Source organism: Mesoplodon densirostris, chromosome 6 (genome assembly GCF_025265405.1).
Source record: "Mesoplodon densirostris isolate mMesDen1 chromosome 6, mMesDen1 primary haplotype, whole genome shotgun sequence".
In the NCBI taxonomy this organism is placed as follows: Eukaryota; Metazoa; Chordata; class Mammalia; order Artiodactyla; family Ziphiidae; genus Mesoplodon; species Mesoplodon densirostris.
In genome coordinates this window covers 35,678,389-35,698,882 of record NC_082666.1, presented here as the reverse complement: position 1 = coordinate 35,698,882, position 20,494 = coordinate 35,678,389, and the positions used below count along the sequence as shown (strand labels likewise).

At 37.7% G+C, this 20,494-nt stretch overlaps 1 protein-coding gene across 1 annotated transcript in view; it reads left to right on the top strand.

Moving 5' to 3' along the window:
- SVEP1 (sushi, von Willebrand factor type A, EGF and pentraxin domain containing 1) overlaps window positions 1-20,494 on the top strand; it is a 185,519-nt gene that overhangs the window by 73,354 nt on the left and 91,671 nt on the right. Inside the window, exons 6-12 of the mRNA XM_060101262.1 lie at window positions 2,241-2,420; window positions 7,820-8,017; window positions 10,841-10,959; window positions 13,657-13,786; window positions 17,665-17,772; window positions 18,540-18,671; window positions 19,300-19,494. Of these exons, the coding sequence (XP_059957245.1) occupies window positions 2,241-2,420; window positions 7,820-8,017; window positions 10,841-10,959; window positions 13,657-13,786; window positions 17,665-17,772; window positions 18,540-18,671; window positions 19,300-19,494 (1,062 nt within the window). The remainder of the gene's footprint in view (window positions 1-2,240; window positions 2,421-7,819; window positions 8,018-10,840; window positions 10,960-13,656; window positions 13,787-17,664; window positions 17,773-18,539; window positions 18,672-19,299; window positions 19,495-20,494) is intronic.

Sequence of the window (20,494 nt, the reverse complement as noted above, 5' to 3'; positions counted from 1 at the left end):
TAATAGATTGGAGGCTCCAGTAGGGTATAGAATTTGATGGAGTTGAAGCTCTTGAGGGAATAATCTAGGAAGATAGGAGGTCGTTGTCAGAGGAGGGTGCGTGGATTGATGCTGGCAAGGTCTAGAGGATAAAGCAGTGGAGGGGAGGCTGAAATAAGGTGAACGATGTGGTTATTGGTGAAGAAGAGGTGAGGAATATGACTCTAGGGTATTGGAATGATCATCTACATAGATCATGAAATCACCAGCTTGTGTGTGTGTGTGTGCACGTGCGCATGCCAGAGAGAGAGAGAGAGAGAAATATAAAATCATTAAAGAATGAGAAGTGGCCAAAAGGTCAACAGGCAACTGGGGAGCGGGGGTGGGGGAGGACGGGACGTTTTTCCTCCCTCCAGGGAGCTGGAGGTGTTTAGGAAGAAGAAAGAGAATGATCTGGGAAGGCAATAAAGAGCAGGTCCTGTCTATAAGAGACAATAAGATTTTTTACTAGGATGAGAAAGTAAGGAAAAGTTCATAAGAGAAGTTTAGGATAGGACGGGATTTATTGAGGACTGATCATGTATTCCAGAGGGCAGGTGCATGAGTTTGTGAGTTAGAGTTGGATCAGAACTGTGTGGGGATGACCCTGGTAGACGAAGCGATTGTCCTGAACAAGAATATAGGGCCTGCTGGAATTGACTGAGATGTACTCTGAGGCACTTTATGGGATTTGGGTGGGCTAGGCGGTGGTAGACTCTTGCCGGAGCTCAGAGCACAGATGTCATTTGGGAACCTGCAGGAGCAGTCTGAGTACCTTCTTGTAGCTTCTCTGATGTAGCGTTGAGGCAAGAGAGTCAGGAGTGGCAGCACTGGGGAAACGCACAGTTCTCTGGACAACCCATGGCACTTCTGCTGCTGGAGGTGCTGAGGCTGGCTGAGGCACAGGGCCCTTTCCAGCCTCCAGAGCTTAGTAAATACTCTTCTAGCTCCTTTTTCATGGTGGTTTCAAAGTCAATAGAGAAAGGAAGTATATCACCAGTTGTAACCTGGTCACTTCTCAGACCAGGAGAACATGATCTGGGCTCACATGCTCTGCCCCTGAGCAAGGTTGGAACACACACAAATCCCATGAGCTGAAGAGGCAAAAGAGCTTCCCTTGGAAAATTAACAAAGGAAAAATGAATGGATGCTGGGCAGAGGGAATTAGGGTTTGTATATACCTACTGGTATCAATGACCCAAATAACTAGGTCATAAGACAATTAAGGGTTTGTTTTTCTCTCACCTGAAAGGACAGAAGTAGGTAAACCAAAACTGCTATGATAGCTCATTGTCATCAGAGACCCAGGCTTCTTTTATTTTTTTGCTCTACCATCTTAGTGCATGAGACTTACCCTGTAATATGCTGGGGCCCTATCCTTCATGTCTGTACTTCAGGACAAAGAAGGAGGAAGAGGGGAAGGCAAAAAAGTACTCTCTCAACTGAGACAGTCCCCACTCAAAAGCTTTTCCAGAAGTCCCATACAACCTTAGCATATATGTCACTGGCTCTCATTTGTTGTGATGGAGGTGGAGAATTGTTATCTTCTAGCTGTGCCTGTTACTATGCTGAATAAAACCGGGAGGAGTGGTTATTGGGTGGGCAACTAGCAGTCTCTGCCACAGCAGCAAAAACAAACAAAACAATGATAATGCATAAGTCAATATTATCATCATGAGCTAGGATTTGCAGGAAGCGTCTGGGAAGAAAGGGGTGAAAAAGCCAAAAGGACCAGAATTGTGGCTAGAGTAGAATGCTGGAGTTCAAGATTGCAGAGGCTGAGCAGCTGTCAAGAGTCTGGGATCATTAAAAATCCCAGGATATGCCCATGAGGTCTGAAAACTGAATAGAACCTGATCTCTGTCCTGGAAAAGACCGCTTCCTTGTGTTAGAACGTAGCCTGGAGAATCACAGCAAAGGCCCAGCTGAGGGCTGCAGGGACCTCCCTTTGTAAACCATCCCCAATCTCCAGCCATCATTGTCCATTTAGGGCCAGACTCCTTAAACAGCTTAAGTTTCCCACCTATAGACAGAGGTGGAACACAATGATGTTGTTTAGGCCATGCATTTGATACAACATAGGCTTTTAATTATCCCAGACTAACTCAAAATATAATGGTGTGTTATTTACTGTTTGTAATTTGTAGGCCTTATTAAATTTATAATTATTATCTTTGTCCTCATTGAGTAGAATATGATCTAATTGTTTTCATTTCACATAGTGAGAACATGCCCTCGTCTCCGCCAACCCAAACATGGCCGCCTCAGCTGTTCGACCGGGGAACTGTCCTATAGGACAGTGTGTTTGGTCACCTGTGATGAAGGGTACAGACTAGAAGGAAGTGCTAGGCTTACCTGCCAAGTAAACGCCCAGTGGGATGGTCTAGAACCCCGGTGTGTGGGTAAGTTCTTAGAAGGCATGGTGCCTTGGATGGGTCATTTCTCTTGCTCTCTGGTTTCTCCTGTTTTCTGTGAAGACCTAGAACTAAAAACCGACTCATTATGGGTATAAATACACATCCATATGTATAGGTATATGGCGCTGTAGATACATGAACAAACATGTAGTTTTATTCCCCTCCACTGGTAAAAAGACTTCTCACCACAATCCAGTTTTCCGAATCCCTAAAGTTTACAGCTTCAAATGGTAATGATTTTTGTTTTAATTGGGGCAAATTTGGATGGATTTCTTAATAGCAAATGCTGTGTAATTCCCTCAATTTTTTTTTTTTTTTTTTTTTTGCTGTACGCGGGCCTCTCACTGCTGTGGCCTCTCCCGTTGCGGAGCACAGGCTCCGGACACACAGGCTCCGCGGCCATGGCTCGTGGGCCCAGCCGCTCCGCGGCATGTGGGATCTTCCGGGATCGGGGCACGAACCCGTGTCCCCTGCATCGGCAGGCGGACTCTCAACCACTGCGCCACCAGGGAAGCCCCTTCCCTCAATTTTTAAAACACAATTTACCTTTACCTTGTTGATGAAAGGACAAAATTATGAACCAGTGAATGTTAAGATGGGCCGTAAAATTCTCTTTCATCAGAAGATTTTCTGCCTTGTCCTTCACAAAGAGTTGCGACATCTCAAACCTGAAATCGGGTCCAGAATGAATAAACTCAGTAGCTCTTCCAGTTTGCTGCATCTTATACACTGTTGGAACATTAACGATGGTAATAATGATGATGATGAAATGATAATAGCTACCATTAGTGAACCCTTACTATGTGTCAGATACAGTATACCTGGGAGTGCTAACAGGTATGTCATTAAATAACCAACTTCCAAAATAGGAAGAAGAACTATATATAGGGAATAAATTGAGGTATTCCAGGATCCTAGATGGGAAAACTAGGTACTATAACTATCTCTATTTTTTATAAATTGATTTACAGGTTTATTCTAGAATAATCTAGTATTGGGTTCAGGGCTGATAATAAGGGAGGGTGTCACCAGAAAGGATATTGGCCTTTACTGAGGGGTTCAATAACAGTCCAAGAGTTGACCCTCATGGTGCAGGCTCAGAAAACTTATAGGGGAGTATTATATATTTAAATAATAATTTAATAATAAAAATAACAAGTAGAGTTTATTAACAATGAGATACTTGTCATGACTACTGAAAGACATAGGCCTGACAGGAATTATATTTCCCTGGAGGCAGAAGCTACAAGGATTCCCAAACCACAAACAGACTTAGTTGGCATAAAACCAAAACAAAGGGAGTTAGCTTCTCCAGATAGTTCACAGAATTAAATGAAGATGATGGATCTATCCACCATAAAAAGGCTGCTTTGGCAATGGAACATTAAACCTCAATAAATCCGTTTAGTTGGAACGTTGTCTCCCAAGATTAGAATTTGTATCTAGATATTAATGTTTACTCCTGAGAATCATCTATTTCACTGGCTCCACGGATGAGCAGCTTTTCTTGTGAGGGACCCAGTCTTTTATTAAAAATGTAATACATTTAATAAGGTTACTCTGGAGTTATTCTTTAAAGAATTTAAATTTATTAAGTTTAACTTAAAATTTTAAAATTCTTTAAACTTTAAGAATTCTCTTTAAAATTATTGTGTACATCTCCGTAATGATTTAAAGTGTATGTCAATCTTGGTAGATTTGAAGTGTAACCATCAAAAGGAAATTATATCCTTATTTACAATTTATTGGGGAACAACTCACCGTAGCCCCCAAATTCTGACAATAACGATAATTACTATGAAATTTTCCACTTAAAAAATTGATAGACATGAATAGAAAGCGTATTGAAGAATAGATAGTTGCAAAACAGGAAAATTTTGAACATGAGGTACAATGAGGGAGAACTTATTCTCACCATCATAAGACAGATTATGAACCCACGGTGATTAAAATGGTACAATAATGGTACAAGGATGCACAGAACAATGGAAGCAAACATGGCTCAGAAACAAACATTATTTTTTGTAGAAGAATATAATATTCAATAAGGGAAATTTTAGACATCAATGGGGGAAAGAAGCTTATCTAAAAATTAGTCAGTTTTGACTCACCTCATTTTTAAAAATCACTAAGTTAATTTAACTAATTAATTAAATGAGGCAAATTAAGGAGTGAAATGTAAGAAATAATATGGAGAAAATAATGGATTTTAAGGAGAAGAACTTCATAAAAATAAAAAGGACAATAGATTTGAATACATAAAGATGTAAATTTCTGTACTTCAAATGAATTCTCTGCATTATTAAAATGCAAACAAGAAAAAGTTATTTGAAACACATAAAAAAAAAGTCAATGTCTTAACATTTTCTGACATATGAAACTAGACCAAAACACAAAAATATGAAGACTCCAATACAAAGAGAGATAAAGGAAATGAATTAAATGAACAAAGGAGACGTTTTAAAAATACCATTAAAAAATAAACAATGAAATTGAGAAAATTCTAGAACCAAAGTTATGAGATATGGGTTAAATTATACACTGATAAAATTTCATAGATATAAATATTTTCATTATTAAACAGGAAGAATGAAAATAACATTAAATTCAAAAGCTAGGAAAATAATGATTGCAAGAGAAGTTGAAAGAAGTACATAATAATAATAAAGGAAGATGAATTATAAAAGGAGATGGAATGCAGTAGAGTGGATAAGAGGAAAATCTTTGAATAAAGTAATAAAATAAATTTTAAAAAGAAGAAAGAAAAATGCAAAACTAGAATTTTTCCAGGAAGCTATCACAAAGGAATATATGAGGTCTGAGGTTTTTATTTTATTTTTTTAAAATATATTTATTATCTTTGGCTGTGTTGGGTCTTCGTTGGTGCGCATGGGCTTTCTCTAGTTGTGGCGAGCGGGGGCTACTCTTTTTTTTTTTTAACATCTTTATTGGAGTATAATTGCTTTACAGTGGTGTGTTAGTTTCTGCTTTATAACAAAGTGAATCAGTTATACATATGTTCCCATATCTCTTCCCTCTTGCGTCTTCCTCCCTCCCACCCTCTGTATCCCACCCCTCTAGGTGGTCACAAAGCCCTGAGCTGATCTCCCTGTGCTATGCGGCTGCTTCTCACTAGCTATCTATTTTACATTTGGTAGTGTATATATGTCCATGCCACTCTCTCACTTTGTCACAGCTTAGGAGGCTACTCTTCATTGCGGTGCGTGGACTTCTCATTGCTGTGGCTTCTCTTGTTGCAGAGCACGGGCTGTAGGCGCGCGGGTTTCAGTAGCTGTGGAACGTGGGCTCAGTAGTTGTGGCTCACAGGCTCTAGAGCGCAGGCTCAATAATTGTGGTGCATGGGCTTAGCTGCTCCACAGCATGTGGGGTCTTCCTGGACCAGGGATCAAACCCATGTCCCCTGCATTGGCAGGTGGATTCTTAACCACTGCGCCACCAGGGAAGTCCCAGAGGTCTGAGGTTTTAAAAGAATAATAAAATACCATACAATACATTTATTATGCATGATTTTCTAAGAAAATGAAAATTATTAAATGAATCCAGAAGAAAAGTAGAAAAGCAAGTATATAGTTACCTATGGGTAATTTACAAAAAAATGGAAATGTTATCAGAGTTTAATTACTCCTCCCAAAATGAGGGATCAGTGAAACTCTTTCAAACTTTTAAAAAGCAGTAATTCTCATACCATGTAATTTGGCCCAATTAGTGGAAAGTTAATCAGTTCATACTATGACTATTATTATTCTATTGCCAACCTGACAACTTTTACCAAGAAAAAAAAAAAAAAGATAGAAATCTACGACAGCAAATATACTAGCAATCCACATTCAAAAGAATGGTCTGCCAAAACGAGTAGAGGTTTATCCTAGGAATGTAAGGAGGGTTTAAAATTAAGTACTCTATCAACATAATAAATTACTTCATTATAAAAAATAGGAAAAATTCATATGGTTGCTCAGTATAAGATTAAAATGTATTATTATCATTTAAAACACATTTTTAATAGAACTAAGAAACTCATATTGATTACTGACATAATAAAAAAAAGTCCATCTTAAATCTGCATCCACTTATGGAAACAGTGTAGACAGTCTTATTAAATCTGGAAAAAGAAAAGGATTCCAAAATCATCCGTATTATTTAGCATTGTTCTTCTAAGCTTTAGCTCTTGTAATAAATCATAAAGTTAGAGCTTAGAGGATTCAGAATCATCATTTGTAAACTACGTGTCTACCTCCAAAAAAAGAATGAACCTACTAAAAGACTGAGAGTTCATTAAAGTCATAAGAATATCAAATAAACAACCCTTCTATATAAATGATAAACAGAATATATAGAGAAAAATCACTTTCAAAAGATCTATAGAAAATATAAAATATGTAAGAATAACCTTAAACAGAAATGTGTGGAACCTGTGTTACACAAACTACAAAATATTACTGAAAGACAAAAAGAACACCTTAATGTTTTTATAAAATTTTATCAAAATGTAAGTTCTCTCCAAATATATGTATACGTAAAATGCCATATCATCCAATAGCCCAAAAGGGTTTTTCTTTTTTGCCCCCTTTTTGGAATTGGGGATTGACTCCAGGATTCATCTGGAAGAATGTGTAGGCAAAACTCACTGAAATAAGATTGAAAGGGAAGAGTAATAAAGAGTAGTAAAAAGAAAGTAGCTCTACTGGGTTTTAAAATATATACTAAAACTGCAAAAATGAAGAGTATGCAAGAATTGCCATCAGATCAATGGGACACACACACAGACACACACCCTGCATTAAGTCCTAGTCTGATTTTCCATTCTATCTCCAGTCTACCTAATTCTACCTAATTCATTTGCTGTTCTTCATCTGTGCTGAAAATAACATCATTAAGAGTCAAGGCCCTAATTATGACATAGTGATTCTAGGGAGAGTATAAAAACTATCCTCATTATGTGCTTGCTTAAAGATGGCACAAAAAAATTCATAAAATGGAAACTGATTGCCAAATTATCACTTATTCCATGAAAGATAGAATCTAATTCACTATTTTATACTTTGTAGCCATAATGTAATATTCTGCAAACTGAATGAAGGTGCTCGAAGCAAATGATAAAAGTCACAGTCAGCAATGATTTAAGTACTAGTTAGAAATCTTTCAAGATTTTGATGCACCGGCAAAATAACATGAGGTAACTAAAGAGATATGGTTGAGCATTATTTACAATACAGCATTTGTTTAGTGTCACATACAGACCTCATTTAGTGACTTATGTCAGTCCCACAGCAGACCAATTGTATTTTTCTCGAGTAAAGCGAATCTGTGACATTTGCAATTTGTGGGAACGCAAATAACATTTTCTTGTTCTCCTACAATAGAGCGCCACTGCTCCACCTTTCAGAAGCCCAAAGGTGTCATCGTGTCACCCCCCAACTGTGGCAAGCATCCAGCCAAACCTGGGACGATTTGTCAGCTAAGTTGCCACCAAGGATTCATTTTATCAGGAGGCAGAGAAGAAGTGAGGTGTACCACCTCTGGAAAATGGAGTGCCAAAGTTCAGACAGCTGTTTGTGAAGGTAGGTCCATACAATGGTCAGGTTAAAAACCAAATTCTATATAATGACACATTGGTGCAGTGTGGGACTGTCCCTCTCTGCAACTTTTGCTGCAAATCTATGGTAAAAGGATAGATATAACCCCAGAAAATGCTATGAAGATGTCTGTTACAAAATCATGGGCTCACAAAATCCAATTACAATGTACCAGGCAATAATAGAAGAAATAGAAAACTAAGGATGATATTAGAGCTGGTCAGGTTAAGTTTTCCATTGGGAGTTGAAGATCTTTGGGGAATTTCTGGCTTCTATAAAGCAGGTGAGATTAAGTTCATTTTTTTTTAAAAAAGCAAGTCATCAGCCCTTTGAAACCTGCATCTCAGTACATTCACAAGAGAACATTGCCATCTTCCTAGCAACAAGAGCCGACTGCTATGAAAAAGAGCTATTGAGAGCAAGAAAGAGTTCTTAGAAGTAAAAATATAAATATCTCTAAGAGAAGGGTCAAAAAGTGGAGTGGATGTTGTTGAAAACAATATTAGTGATTTGACAAAGCAAACTGAGAATTCCTTCAGAATGGAGAACTGATAAACAAGGAACTTGAATATCCCAATGGATTAAGCCCAAAAGATGGAAGTTAAGAGATACCCGTGATAAATCGAGAAACCCCAATAAAGAGTTCCAGAAGCAGAGAGAGGATAAGGGATGGAGGAGAAGAATTTCCTACCAGTAGAAGAAAGATTCCCTGAGCTTCAGAAAGCCTTGAATTTTTTAATCAAAATAGCCTCAGACCTTGTTTATCTATTTTTATATAAAGTAGTATATATCTGTTAACCCCAAGCTCTTAATTAGTCCCTTCTCCCCAACAACAAGGTCCTACTGAGTAGCTCAGGGAACTATATTCAATATCTTGTAATAACCTATAATGGAAAAGAATCTGAAAAAATATATATACATATATATGTGTATATATATGTGTGTATATATATATGTATGTATGTATAACTGAATCACTTTGCTGTACACCTGAAACTAACACAACATTGTAAATCAACTATACTTCAATAAAAAATAAAGTACCATTACCAGAGAAATAGAGTTTATTGATCCATGTTCAAGAAAACAGTGAGTAATGTGACTCCAAAAAAAAATAGGGGCTTCCCTGGTGGCTCAGGTGTTGGGAGTCCGCCTGCCAATGCAGGGGACACGGGTTCAAGCCCTGGCCCAGGAGGATCCCACATGCCGCTGACCAGCTAGGCCAGTGCGCCACAACTACTGAGCCTGTGCTCTGGAGCCCGCGCTCCACAACTACTGAGCCCGCGTACTGCAATACTGAAGCCTGCGTGCCTAAAGCCTGTGCTCCGCAACAGGAGAGGCCACTGCAGTGAAAGGTCCGTGCACCGCAACGAAGAGTAGCCCCCGCTTGCCACAACTACAGAAAGCCCACGCGCAGCAACAAAGACCCAACTCAGTCAAAAATAATTAATTAAAATAAAATAGCCTCTGAATGTTGGGCAGGCATACTTTCACTACTCCCGGTGAAATTTCCAAGGTCCAAAGTTCAGGAGAAAATCTGAAGTTTCCAGAGAGTAAAGAGAAATTTCACAAAGGAAATAAGGATCAGACTCACACTACACTTCTCATTTATAACTCTAAATGCCAGAAGGAAATGTAGCAGTGTTCTAAGAATACAGAGGGAAAATAGATATAAACTTTAAATTCCGAATCCATTCAAGCTAATATTCAAGTGTAAAGGAAAAATAAAATACTGCTTTAGATTTTAAGAGTTAATATGCTAATGCATCTTTGTGGGGGGAAATTGTCTAAGTATTAGCCCCTCTGAGAAAAGGAAAATATAAATTGAATAAAATTTTAAAGGAGCAAGAAGGTGAGACACAAATTAGATCAATTCGGATATATTCAGCTGCAAGTTACAGAAGATCTAATTTAACGTAACTTAAGAGGATTTTATTATACCATGTAATAAGAACTTAGCTCTACAGTGACTGATGTGGCTATGTGGAATGTTAACCACATCTAATTCAGTATCTGTACTGCAAAGTTTCACACTGCAAAAAATATCATTGGCTTTAATTTGTTGTTTGTTTTGCCAGTACATTTTAGCACACTAATTAATTCCACTTGACAGCATTGTTTTCCAGTGCAGTTCCTTCCTGCCACAGTCAACATTCAGTTTTTCTGTCTCTTTATTTCATTCCAAAAATATTTATCAAACTCCTGTTATATGCCAGGAACTATATAATACAATGGGACAAGAGGTATCCTGGCATTCAAAGAACTTACATTCTTTGGGAGGAGAAAATTTAATTTCAAAATGGCAAAACGAGTTATGGTTAGGAAGGACAGAGGGCCATGGGAACCTGTGGAGTGAGCACCTAAAATGGACCAGTGGGGTCAGAGAAGCTTCCTGAGGAGCTTGTGTCTAAGCTGAGAATTAAAGGACAAGTAGGGGTTACCTGGGTAAAGGGGGAAGAGAGCATTGATTCAGGCAAATAAAAGAACATGGACAAAGACCCAGGTATAAGAAGAACCATGGTGCTCTCGTGGGACTGAGAGTATTCGATGTGGAGACTGAGTCCTGGTAGGGGATTTGTCAGAGAGGAGGGGATTTGTCCCCTCTTAGGGGAGCGGGTACCAGTTCAGGAAGGGCTTCATAAGTCATCCTGAGATACATTATCCTGAAGGCAGTTGTAAATTCTAAATCAGTCAGGAATTGGGATGTAAAAAGCGAGTCACAGAGTATTAATATCTTTTTACCTCTCTCTTAAATGACTTAGAATTACACATTGATATGTTAACTGATTTGTGTATTTTCTGAATCAGATGTGGAAGCTCCTCAAATCAACTGTCCTGCGGACATAGAGGCTGAGACTCAGGAACAGCAAGACTCTGCTAATATCACTTGGCAAATCCCAACGGCTAAAGACAACTCTGGGGAAAAGGTAAGGTTTGAGCAAATATTTGCATCCTTTGTCAGATGGATTCTAAATACACTGCAAATACGTGTGCTATTGAAAACTTACTAAGTAATGATAGTGCTCTCTCTAGCTGTGCTCATAAATGTTAATGCCCCATCTGATAGAAGAATGATCAGCCTTGAATTTTTCATTAGAAATTTCAGATGAAAATCTAGAAACGGAAACCCTTCATTGTGCGGATTCGTTGGCTGAGAATTCTTTGCCCCTTCCTAGGCTCTGAAGATCTTTTAAGAAAAAGAAAGATGGGGAATCAATCTTAGTTTCTATTTTTAAGCATATGTTTTAAAATATGATCCTGAAATGATTGCATATTGGCCAGTCTGAAGAAGATAACATCAGTGTTTCTTACTTAGCTTTTTAAAAACCAGCATTATTCAGAACACAGTATTTTAGTATTGTATATACAGTAGCTTGAGATAATTATCCATCAGATGCTAGGAAAGGAATTAGGAATTTAACACCCTCTTAAATTTATACTTTTACTGTTCACATACATGAAGATGCCCTTAAATAGTTTTTACACCTGCATGTAAATATGTATGTAAGTTGTGTCATTCAAGGACATGTGCCATTCAGGGACACACACAAAATATGTTCTGATAATTGTGTTGAATAAACACAATATACTTTAAAAAATCAAGATAACTTTTTTAAAGTGTATTATTAAATATAGTCATCGCTCTGTATATTACATCTCCAGGACTTATTTATTTTATAAGTGGAAGTTTGTACCTTTTGTCTACCTTCACCCATTTTGAGTACCCACATACCCCTCTTCTGGCAACCACCAAACTGTTCTCTGTATCTGTGATTTTTTTTTTCCTGCCACTTATTAGCGAGATCATATGGTATTTATCTTTAGGTAACCAAAGACAAGGTAACTTTTAAATCTGATTTTAAAAGTGTAAGTGTAAATTAGAGTACTTACTGTACTATAGGTGATGTGTGCATTGAGTGCTCCCTCATGTGTAGTTTCCACATTCTATTAAGAGGCCCATGAAAACATGCATTGTCATCATTATCATCATCATCCTGGTCATTGTCATCAAATACTAAGAAGAGTGCAGGGACATACTTCAGGATCCATGAGAATTTAGATTAAATGTAGCACCTGTGTTGAAATATTTTTTAAAAATACAGTGGAAAAAACCAATGGATTTGACCTCAAAAGTATTTCTCAGTTTTTAAAAATAAATTTATTTTTTTAATTATTTATTTTTGGCTGCATTGGGTCTTCGTTGCTGTGCGTGGGCTTTCTCTAGTTGTGGCGAGCAGGGGCTACTCTCCGTTGTGGGCGGGCTTCTCCTTATGGTGGCTTCTCTTGTTGCGGAGCATGGGCTCTAGGTGCACGGGCTTCAGTAGTTGTGGTGCCTGGGCTCAGTCGTTGTGGCTCGTGGGCTCTAGAGCACAGGCTCAGTAGTTGTGACACATGGGATTAGTTGCTCCACAGCATGTGGGATCTTCCCACACCAGGGATCGAACCCATGTCCCCTGCATTGGCAGGTGGATTCTTAACTACTACGCCACCAGGGAAGTGCCTCAATTTGTATTTTTAATAGTTCTCTAGCAAACTAGAGAAAAATGCTTCAAATATGTCAAATGTTAGAATGTTTATTATATCACATATTAATATAAATTTATCTTTATCACATTATAGTTTTCAAATGGACTAAGAAGGCAAACATATGGTTCAAAAAGGGAAAAATATATCTATATCATGCAATCATATGAGAATTTAATCTTACCATAAGACATTAAGAAACTGCAAATTAAAACAATGACCTCATGCCATATTTTTGATTTACCAAAAGGTAATGATATTTAATATAGATCAAAGAACTTTGAATGGGAACTTTGACAATGATACTATCAAATACTAACAATGGGAATGCAAATTTTTACCATGATCTGGGAAATAAATTTTGTATTATCTATCAATAAAATGCTAATGACTTTGAGGTTAATAATTCTGTTTCTGGAAATTTATTATAAGGACATAATAAAAATATTTTAAAATTATCTGTACAAAATTGTTATCATAGTGCTGCTTACAACATTAAAATTTGGGACCAATTTAAATGTCCTTGAATAGATTTTTCTTTTTAAAAATTGGCATGTATTTATTATATAGGTTATAAAGATATTTAAGAGTCATAAGTTCTAAAAACTATGTAAGAGCATAAAAAATGTTTTAAGGTATTACGTTTAATAAAAAAGGAACAACATTTCGGGGGCTTCCCTGGTGACACAGTGATTGAGAGTCCGCCCGCCTATGCAGGGGACACGGGTTCGTGCCCTGGTCCGGGAGGATCCCACATGCCAGGGAGCAGCTGGGCCCGTGAGCTGTGGCCACTGAACCTGTGCGTCCGGAGCCTGTGCTCCGCAGCGGGAGAGGCCACAGCGGTGAGAGGCCCGTGTACCGCAAAAAAAAAAAAAAAAAAAAAGGAACAACATTTCATATGTATCCCAACTCTATAAACTATATAGATAAATAGTCTAGAAAGAAGTATACCAAAGGCTATGTCCGATTTTTTTTTCCTTTTTGCTATACATAAAATATTGTGTCTTTTTGACTTCACTTTGCTAATAATATATAAACCAAAAAATAATAAAAGTACTATTAATATTAACTTTAACTTTCCAAATATTTCTCTCCAATAGGTGTCGATCCACGTTCATCCACCTTTTACCCCACCTTATCTTTTCCCAATTGGAGATGTTGCTGTCACATACACAGCAACTGACCTATCCAGCAACCAAGCCAGCTGCACTTTCCATATCAAGGTTATTGGTAAGTCTTCAAAGTACTTGGGTAGGATTGTGAAAATAATCCAGTACCCCCAAAGACTTTCCTTCTCCTTTATTTTCAACAACTCCTTTCTCACTGATTCTTCCTTCTGTCATTGAAGCCTACTGAAGCCACTTCCTCTTTGAAACCTACGTACTCTTTAATTATCACTCTCTTTGACCCCTTCCTATATGAGCCTTTTGAAAGGTTCCCAATGGTTGCCATCTCTTTTGGCTTAACTGCCATTTATTCTCAAAGTCACTCAAGTCTGGCTTCTGTCTCCTTCACTCATAGAAACTACTTGCATCAAGGTTACGGTGATCTCTAGAGCTAATCCTACTGCACACTTTTTAGTCCTTATTTGACATGTTTCCGTAGATTTTACATTATTAACAATGCTCTCTTTATCAAAACTGCCTCCCATAGCTTCTCTGATATCAGTCTTTCTGGTTTTTTCCCCCCATTATTCTCATTTTTCCTCCTTGATTGCTTTTTTAGGCTTCTCTTCTTCAGACCAACTCTCAAATGTGGATCATCCCCAGGATTCCAGCCTTGGCTCTCTTCTCTTTCTTTCTCTCTAGTTTTCCTGATAATTTTGTTAACTGACAGCTCCCAGATTTCTATCTCCAGCTCAGATTTCTCTTCTGAAATCCAGAGCAGTATATAATACTGCCTACCGACTTTCCCACGTGGGTGCCCCACAGGCACTTCAAACTCACCCAAACCTAAAGTATTTCTTAGCTCAGAAAATGGAGTGAAGACCTAGCTACCATGCAGAAATCTGGAAGTCATTCTTGATTCCCCTCCTTCCATCACCAACATCTAATACCTCATCAGGTTCTACTGGTTTCATCTCCTTAATATCTCTGAAATCTGTCCCAGTCTCTCCATCCTCACATCCCACTGCTATACATCACTCCTTCTTTTTTATTTTACTTTATTGTTTTGGTTTGGTTTACTCCATCATCTCCCAATTGCTGTTTGTGCTTTCAGTCAATTCAGTAGATACCAGATACCCACCAGCAAGACTTAATACATGGAGAATATATGAAGTGGTCTGTAGCACTCACGAGCACAGACTCTGGACCCAAACTGCTTGACTCCATAGCCAGCTCTCCCACTTAAGGCAGTGTAACCAGTCACCTCTCTGTGCCTCCGTTTCTTCATCTAGAAATAGAATTAATAAATATATTACCTTCTAGGGTTATTGTGAGATTTTTGATTAGTTAAGATATACAAACTGCTCAAGGTGGTGCCTGACACATTAAGCTCTGTGTAAATATACTAACATTCTTGTATTTTGGTCTCAGATATATATATATATATATATATATATATATATATTTTTTTTTTTTTTTAAAGAAGATGTTGAGGGTAGGAGTTTATTAATTAATTTACTTATTTTTGCTGTGTTGGGTCTTCGTTTCTGTGCGCGGGCTTTCTCTAGTTGTAGCAAGCGGGGGCCACTCTTCATCGCGGTGCACGGGCCTCTCACTGTCGTGGCCTCTCTTGTTGCGGAGCACAGGCTCCGGACGCGCAGGCTCAGTAGTTGTGGCTCACAGGCCTAGTTGCTCCGCGGCATGTGGGATCCTCCCAGACCAGGGCTCGAACCCGTGTCCCCTGCATTAGCAGGCAGATTCTCAACCACTGCGCCACCAGGGAAGCCCTCAGATATATTTTTAATGTTTATTTTAAAATTCAGTACATTAAATTCATTTTAAGACTTTTACATAACCTCTTGAAATAACTAAAGTGTATCAAACTGGCTTCTTACCCTAGAAATGATAGGTTTTGGTGAAGGTAGATAAAAAGACTCATATAAAAGTCAGTCTAGTTCACGTCATAGTGCTTAGTTGTTTTTAATTGCTTTTTCAAGGTTGTTTTAAGCATGAACTTTATCAGTCACGTGAAAAATATGTTGGGTTTGTTTTTATGGTGCTGTGATTTTAAACAAGAAAATGTGATTCAAGAGTTTGCCAAGTTTTCGTTTTTCACAATGAAGAGTCAGCATGATGAAATGTAAGAAGTGTATTCGAGTGTCTAGCTAGACACTAGCTGAATTTTCAAATTATGAAAGAGAGAGGAAATGGGAGAGAGGAGGGGACAGGAGAAGGAGGGGGAAAGAGAGAGTGGGAGAGAAAGGGAGGGGGAGAGAGAGAGACACCAAAAATATTCCAAAGCCTGCATTTTCTTGTTTTCCTCAGATGACGGGGGTGTTGGTGTCTTAATGATAAATGAGAGGAAATAGGAACGCTTTTGCTTAACATTCCACAGAGTGCTGCCTCACTTGCTTTTAATGGACTTCCTCTCCCTCGTGGAGACAATGCATCTGGCTGGTACCTCCAATTCTTTGACAGTCATTGGCCTCGTCTTACTGCTCTCCTGTCCCTGAACTTCAACTTTAAACTGTTTGGCTAAAATCAGATAAATTTAGAAAATCTTGGACCTATTTCATTTGCAATTTCTTTTGGGAAAATAGTAAATACTGTCGGATTTGTCAATTTAACTATGAATTGGCTTGATTCAGCATTCTCAAAGTGCACTGACCTCCTACGAGCATTCCTTCATTCTTTTCTTTATTCAGCAACTTTTTCTGAGCATCTGTTGTGGGCCAGGTGCCCTGCTAGGCCATGGAGACCTAACTGTGAGCAAAGGAGGCTCCACTGTTGGTTGACAGAGTTTACAGCCTGGGAAAGTAGTAAACCAAAGATTCTGTACTAAGGAAATGACAAACATGAGGAAAAGAGAAAAACTGAACATTTATGCCTAAGACTTAGCTTAAAACAAAAATCTATATATTCTCCAGAGGTAGAGCTCGTTTAATTTCAGAATTATATGTTTCCATATGTCACTGATAGTATATCATCCTAGTCTTGAGGCCTATGACTATAATTTACCAGCTTAATGACCTAAGGCAAGTCTCTTAAATTTGCCTGGTTTAAGATTCCTTAGCTATATAATTAGAAAAGTAGTATCCATCCAGTCTCCCTCAAAGGCATGTTATTACAGATAGATGGACATTTCAAAAGTGTAAACATTAATAGTCATGTTAAAATTTCCTCCTTTACACCTTCCTTATTGTCCTTTACTGACATCCTAAAAACTCCACCACATTCCGTCAGAGCTTTGAAACCTGGCTCATTCGCGCCACCACCTCAAACCCCTCCTTCAGTGTAGATTACAGTGCCCAGCAACAGACTCACAGTTCTTTCATTTCTACCATGGCTTTCACCCCCTCTCCACTGTAGCCCCCCATTCCCATGTCCACACCCTGTTCTTTGTCTTTACCTGGAATTTATCAACCTTAGGAATCTTAGACTCCAGTGTCCCATCTATGGACATAACCTCCTGGCCTTCCAACAATACAACAGCCTCACTTACATCTTAGGTATTCTACAGCATGACTCAGATCTCTGCCCATTGGTCCTTCCATTTAGCATCTATCAGCCCTTCCGTTAAGAGGAGGATCGTGGGAATGATCCCAGTGAAATGACTGCTTTGGTCATTTCACGCCTTCCAATTAACTGGGAAGGCTTTCTACACTTCTAGGTGGATCAGCTCAACTACCAGTGGTGAAACTCACAAATTAAATGCTCATCGTATCCTGAATTTGCCTTTCATACTGCTGTGCTCATGGTGATTTTAGCAATCTGGTATTCCTTCTTCAACAGGCAGAGGGAAGTATAGCAAGAATCAGCTTTTTGATGTTGAGGTCAGGGATGAAACATACCTCATCATCAAAGGGACCCCAGGGCCAGCCTTGTGTCTAACAAGGTCAAGGTTCTCTGCCAGCACAAGTAGACTTCAGTTCTCTCTTGCAACCTTCCTCATCAGTTTTGAACATCAATTGTGACTTCATTCTCTGATTTCATGTTCTTTAGATGTAGAACCACCTAGCATAGACTGGTGCAGATCCCCTCCTCCAGTCCAGGTCTCCGAGAAGGAGCATGCTGCCACCTGGGATGAGCCTCAGTTCTCGGACAACTCAGGTGAGAATGCAGAGATCGTGTTGTCAGTATGTTACCGCCGAATTATACTTTATTTTAAAAAGCTTTTTAAAAGGTAAAAGAGAAATGAAAAGCAAATTACATCTAAATAGAATGAATAATTATATAAGGTAATATGTTTTAATGTTAGGATAATTATATATAATTTAACATTATTAATCTTACCTATTCATGGCTTTTCCTTTCATTCAGTATTCAGTGGACATTATTAAATGTGTACAAGGTGTTTTCTTTGAAAGTGTTCTAATAAATTCATTGAGTCTCTAAGCTTCCATTGTCCTAAAGACATAAACTATGCATCCTATTGGTAACTCTAATGCAGTTCTATGTTTTCATACTCAGTTCTTAAACATTTGTCAAAAAAGTTATAAAAATTCATGGGAAAACAGAAAAAAAATGAGCTAATATAGCTGAAGTTCACTTTAAAGCTTTGACCAAAACCCCAAAAACTATAAGAATGCAAGTTAAATAGATTTCTTAATTAAATTTCCAGTATTCACAGAGACTGACCTATTCAAGGAAAATTATTTATTTAGTAAGAATGCCTTAATTTAATAGGTTTTTGAGGCAACAATTTCTGTGTTATAGCATAAAATTATATCTTTTATTTTCTACTAGCGGCCAAATCAGTACAAATAGAATGCCCAGCTGGTTTGTATAAATAGAAAACGAAAATTCAAATCAAATAAAGTGACTGCACACAATAACCCTCAAATTGGATTCCTTCTTTCCCCTTCTTTCCTTTCTAGGGGCTGTGTTGGCCATCACCAGAAGTCATACACCAGGAGACCTTTTCCCTCATGGGGAGACGGTAGTGCGGTACACAGCTACTGACCCCTCAGGCAATAACAGAACATGTGACATCCACATTATCATAAAAGGTATACTCTACATAAGCCTCCAAAAATCTAGTTGAACTTGATATATGTAATCGCTATTGCACTCTATTTTGTGAAAGAAAATAGTCTATGAGCAGTAGATGTTTAAAGTTAGAATACTGACAGATTTTACTGGGATTTCTGATTATTATTCCTTCACTTCATGGTAAATAGAAATATTTTCTTCCGGGGTAGTCTTTAATTAACGACTTATTAACATTTTCTCCAAAGTTGTAAAGTATTGTTGTCATGATCCTATTTTGAGTGCTTGAGGAGACAGATTCAGAAAATGTATTTCCTATGTAATGTTATCTGGTTTTCATTTTTCTTAAAGGAATCCCAAAAATAACTTGCAAATCAGAGGTACTTTATCTTTTCATAAAATATGCACAGTTACACATAGGTAATTAATTACCCATAAATACACATAGGTACAGTTTTTTAACTATACCCACTTAGGAATCAAAAAGCAGACTTTGCAACAATCCCACACTAAGGATTTACTGTGAGAGTTTTTCTAGGAGTAGTGGTGGACAGGAGGAATCCTTTTCAAAATTCAGCTTAGACTCCTGGATTTTAATTTGTATTTCTTATACCACTGTATATGAGTAATACAATTTTTTTTACACAGGTTCCCCCTGTGAAGTTCCATTTACACCTGTAAATGGGGATTTTATATGTTCTCAAGATAGTGCTGGAGTTAACTGCACATTAAGTTGCTTAGAGGGCTATGATTTCACAGAAGGGTCTACTGACAAGTATTATTGTGCTTATGAAGATGGTATCTGGAAACCACCATATTCCACTGAATGGCCAGACTGTGCTAGTAAGTTCTAATTATTTTCTGGACTCCTTTCATATGTGTGAATATGTATTTGTCTGCCTATGTGTATAAATTTCTAAACATTAAAGGGAAAAATTGCTTTAATATAGGGATTAGGTTTGGTGAGTGGAAAATGATGCTGTGAATTTGAAGTGTTTGCAGATAAGAGAAATGCTTGTCCCTTGACTTAAGTTATTAGCCACCCAGAGTCTTGCTATTCATCGGATTGCTATAGGATAAGATTCAGTTTATGGCAAAACCATCTTGGTGCTCTCATTTTTATTTACCAGAATTATCCGAAGAGACTTGTCAGCATGTCATTCTTGACTTGTAAACTTCAACTTATAAAGTATAGTCTTATAGTCTTTAGAAGAGTTTATGTTTAAAGTAAGAGCCAATATACGTGATGCAGTGAGAGATCAGTCACATTCTCTTTAGAAGTGATTTAGATTTAGAGCTATTCTGTAATCTTATATATTATTATAAGAATAACCCAATATCTTTGTCTAGTGTAAATAATATTTTCTGGAGTGAATCTTTGATCTAGTACTGTAGATGAAGTTTAAATGCCAATGTCTTAGAAAAAGAGTAAAGCCCACTTAGTTGAGCTATTTTTCCCCCAAATTTGGGAAGCAAATAAAAGTGATATCACTCACCTCTATCACAGATTTAGACAGTAGGATTTTAATGGTGATGCTATTAGGAGACATCATCTCTGAATATTCCAAGACATCTTGCTGAGTCTAAATTCTAAGCTTCTGATCCAAGGAAAAATTTATCTTTATGAAATTACACTTTCAAGAAATAGAATTTCACATAGTATTCAGAAATTTTTCAATGTCTAGTGGTTGAAAATATAATATAAACATATAAGTTATAAGTTTACATAAATATAAATTATAATATCTTTGATGCAGCTAGGATTTTTCAAAGATTCCCAGGAATATAATGAGGAGAATTTTTATATCTCTTTTTCTCTTAAATGCTCCTTTTTTTATATGAT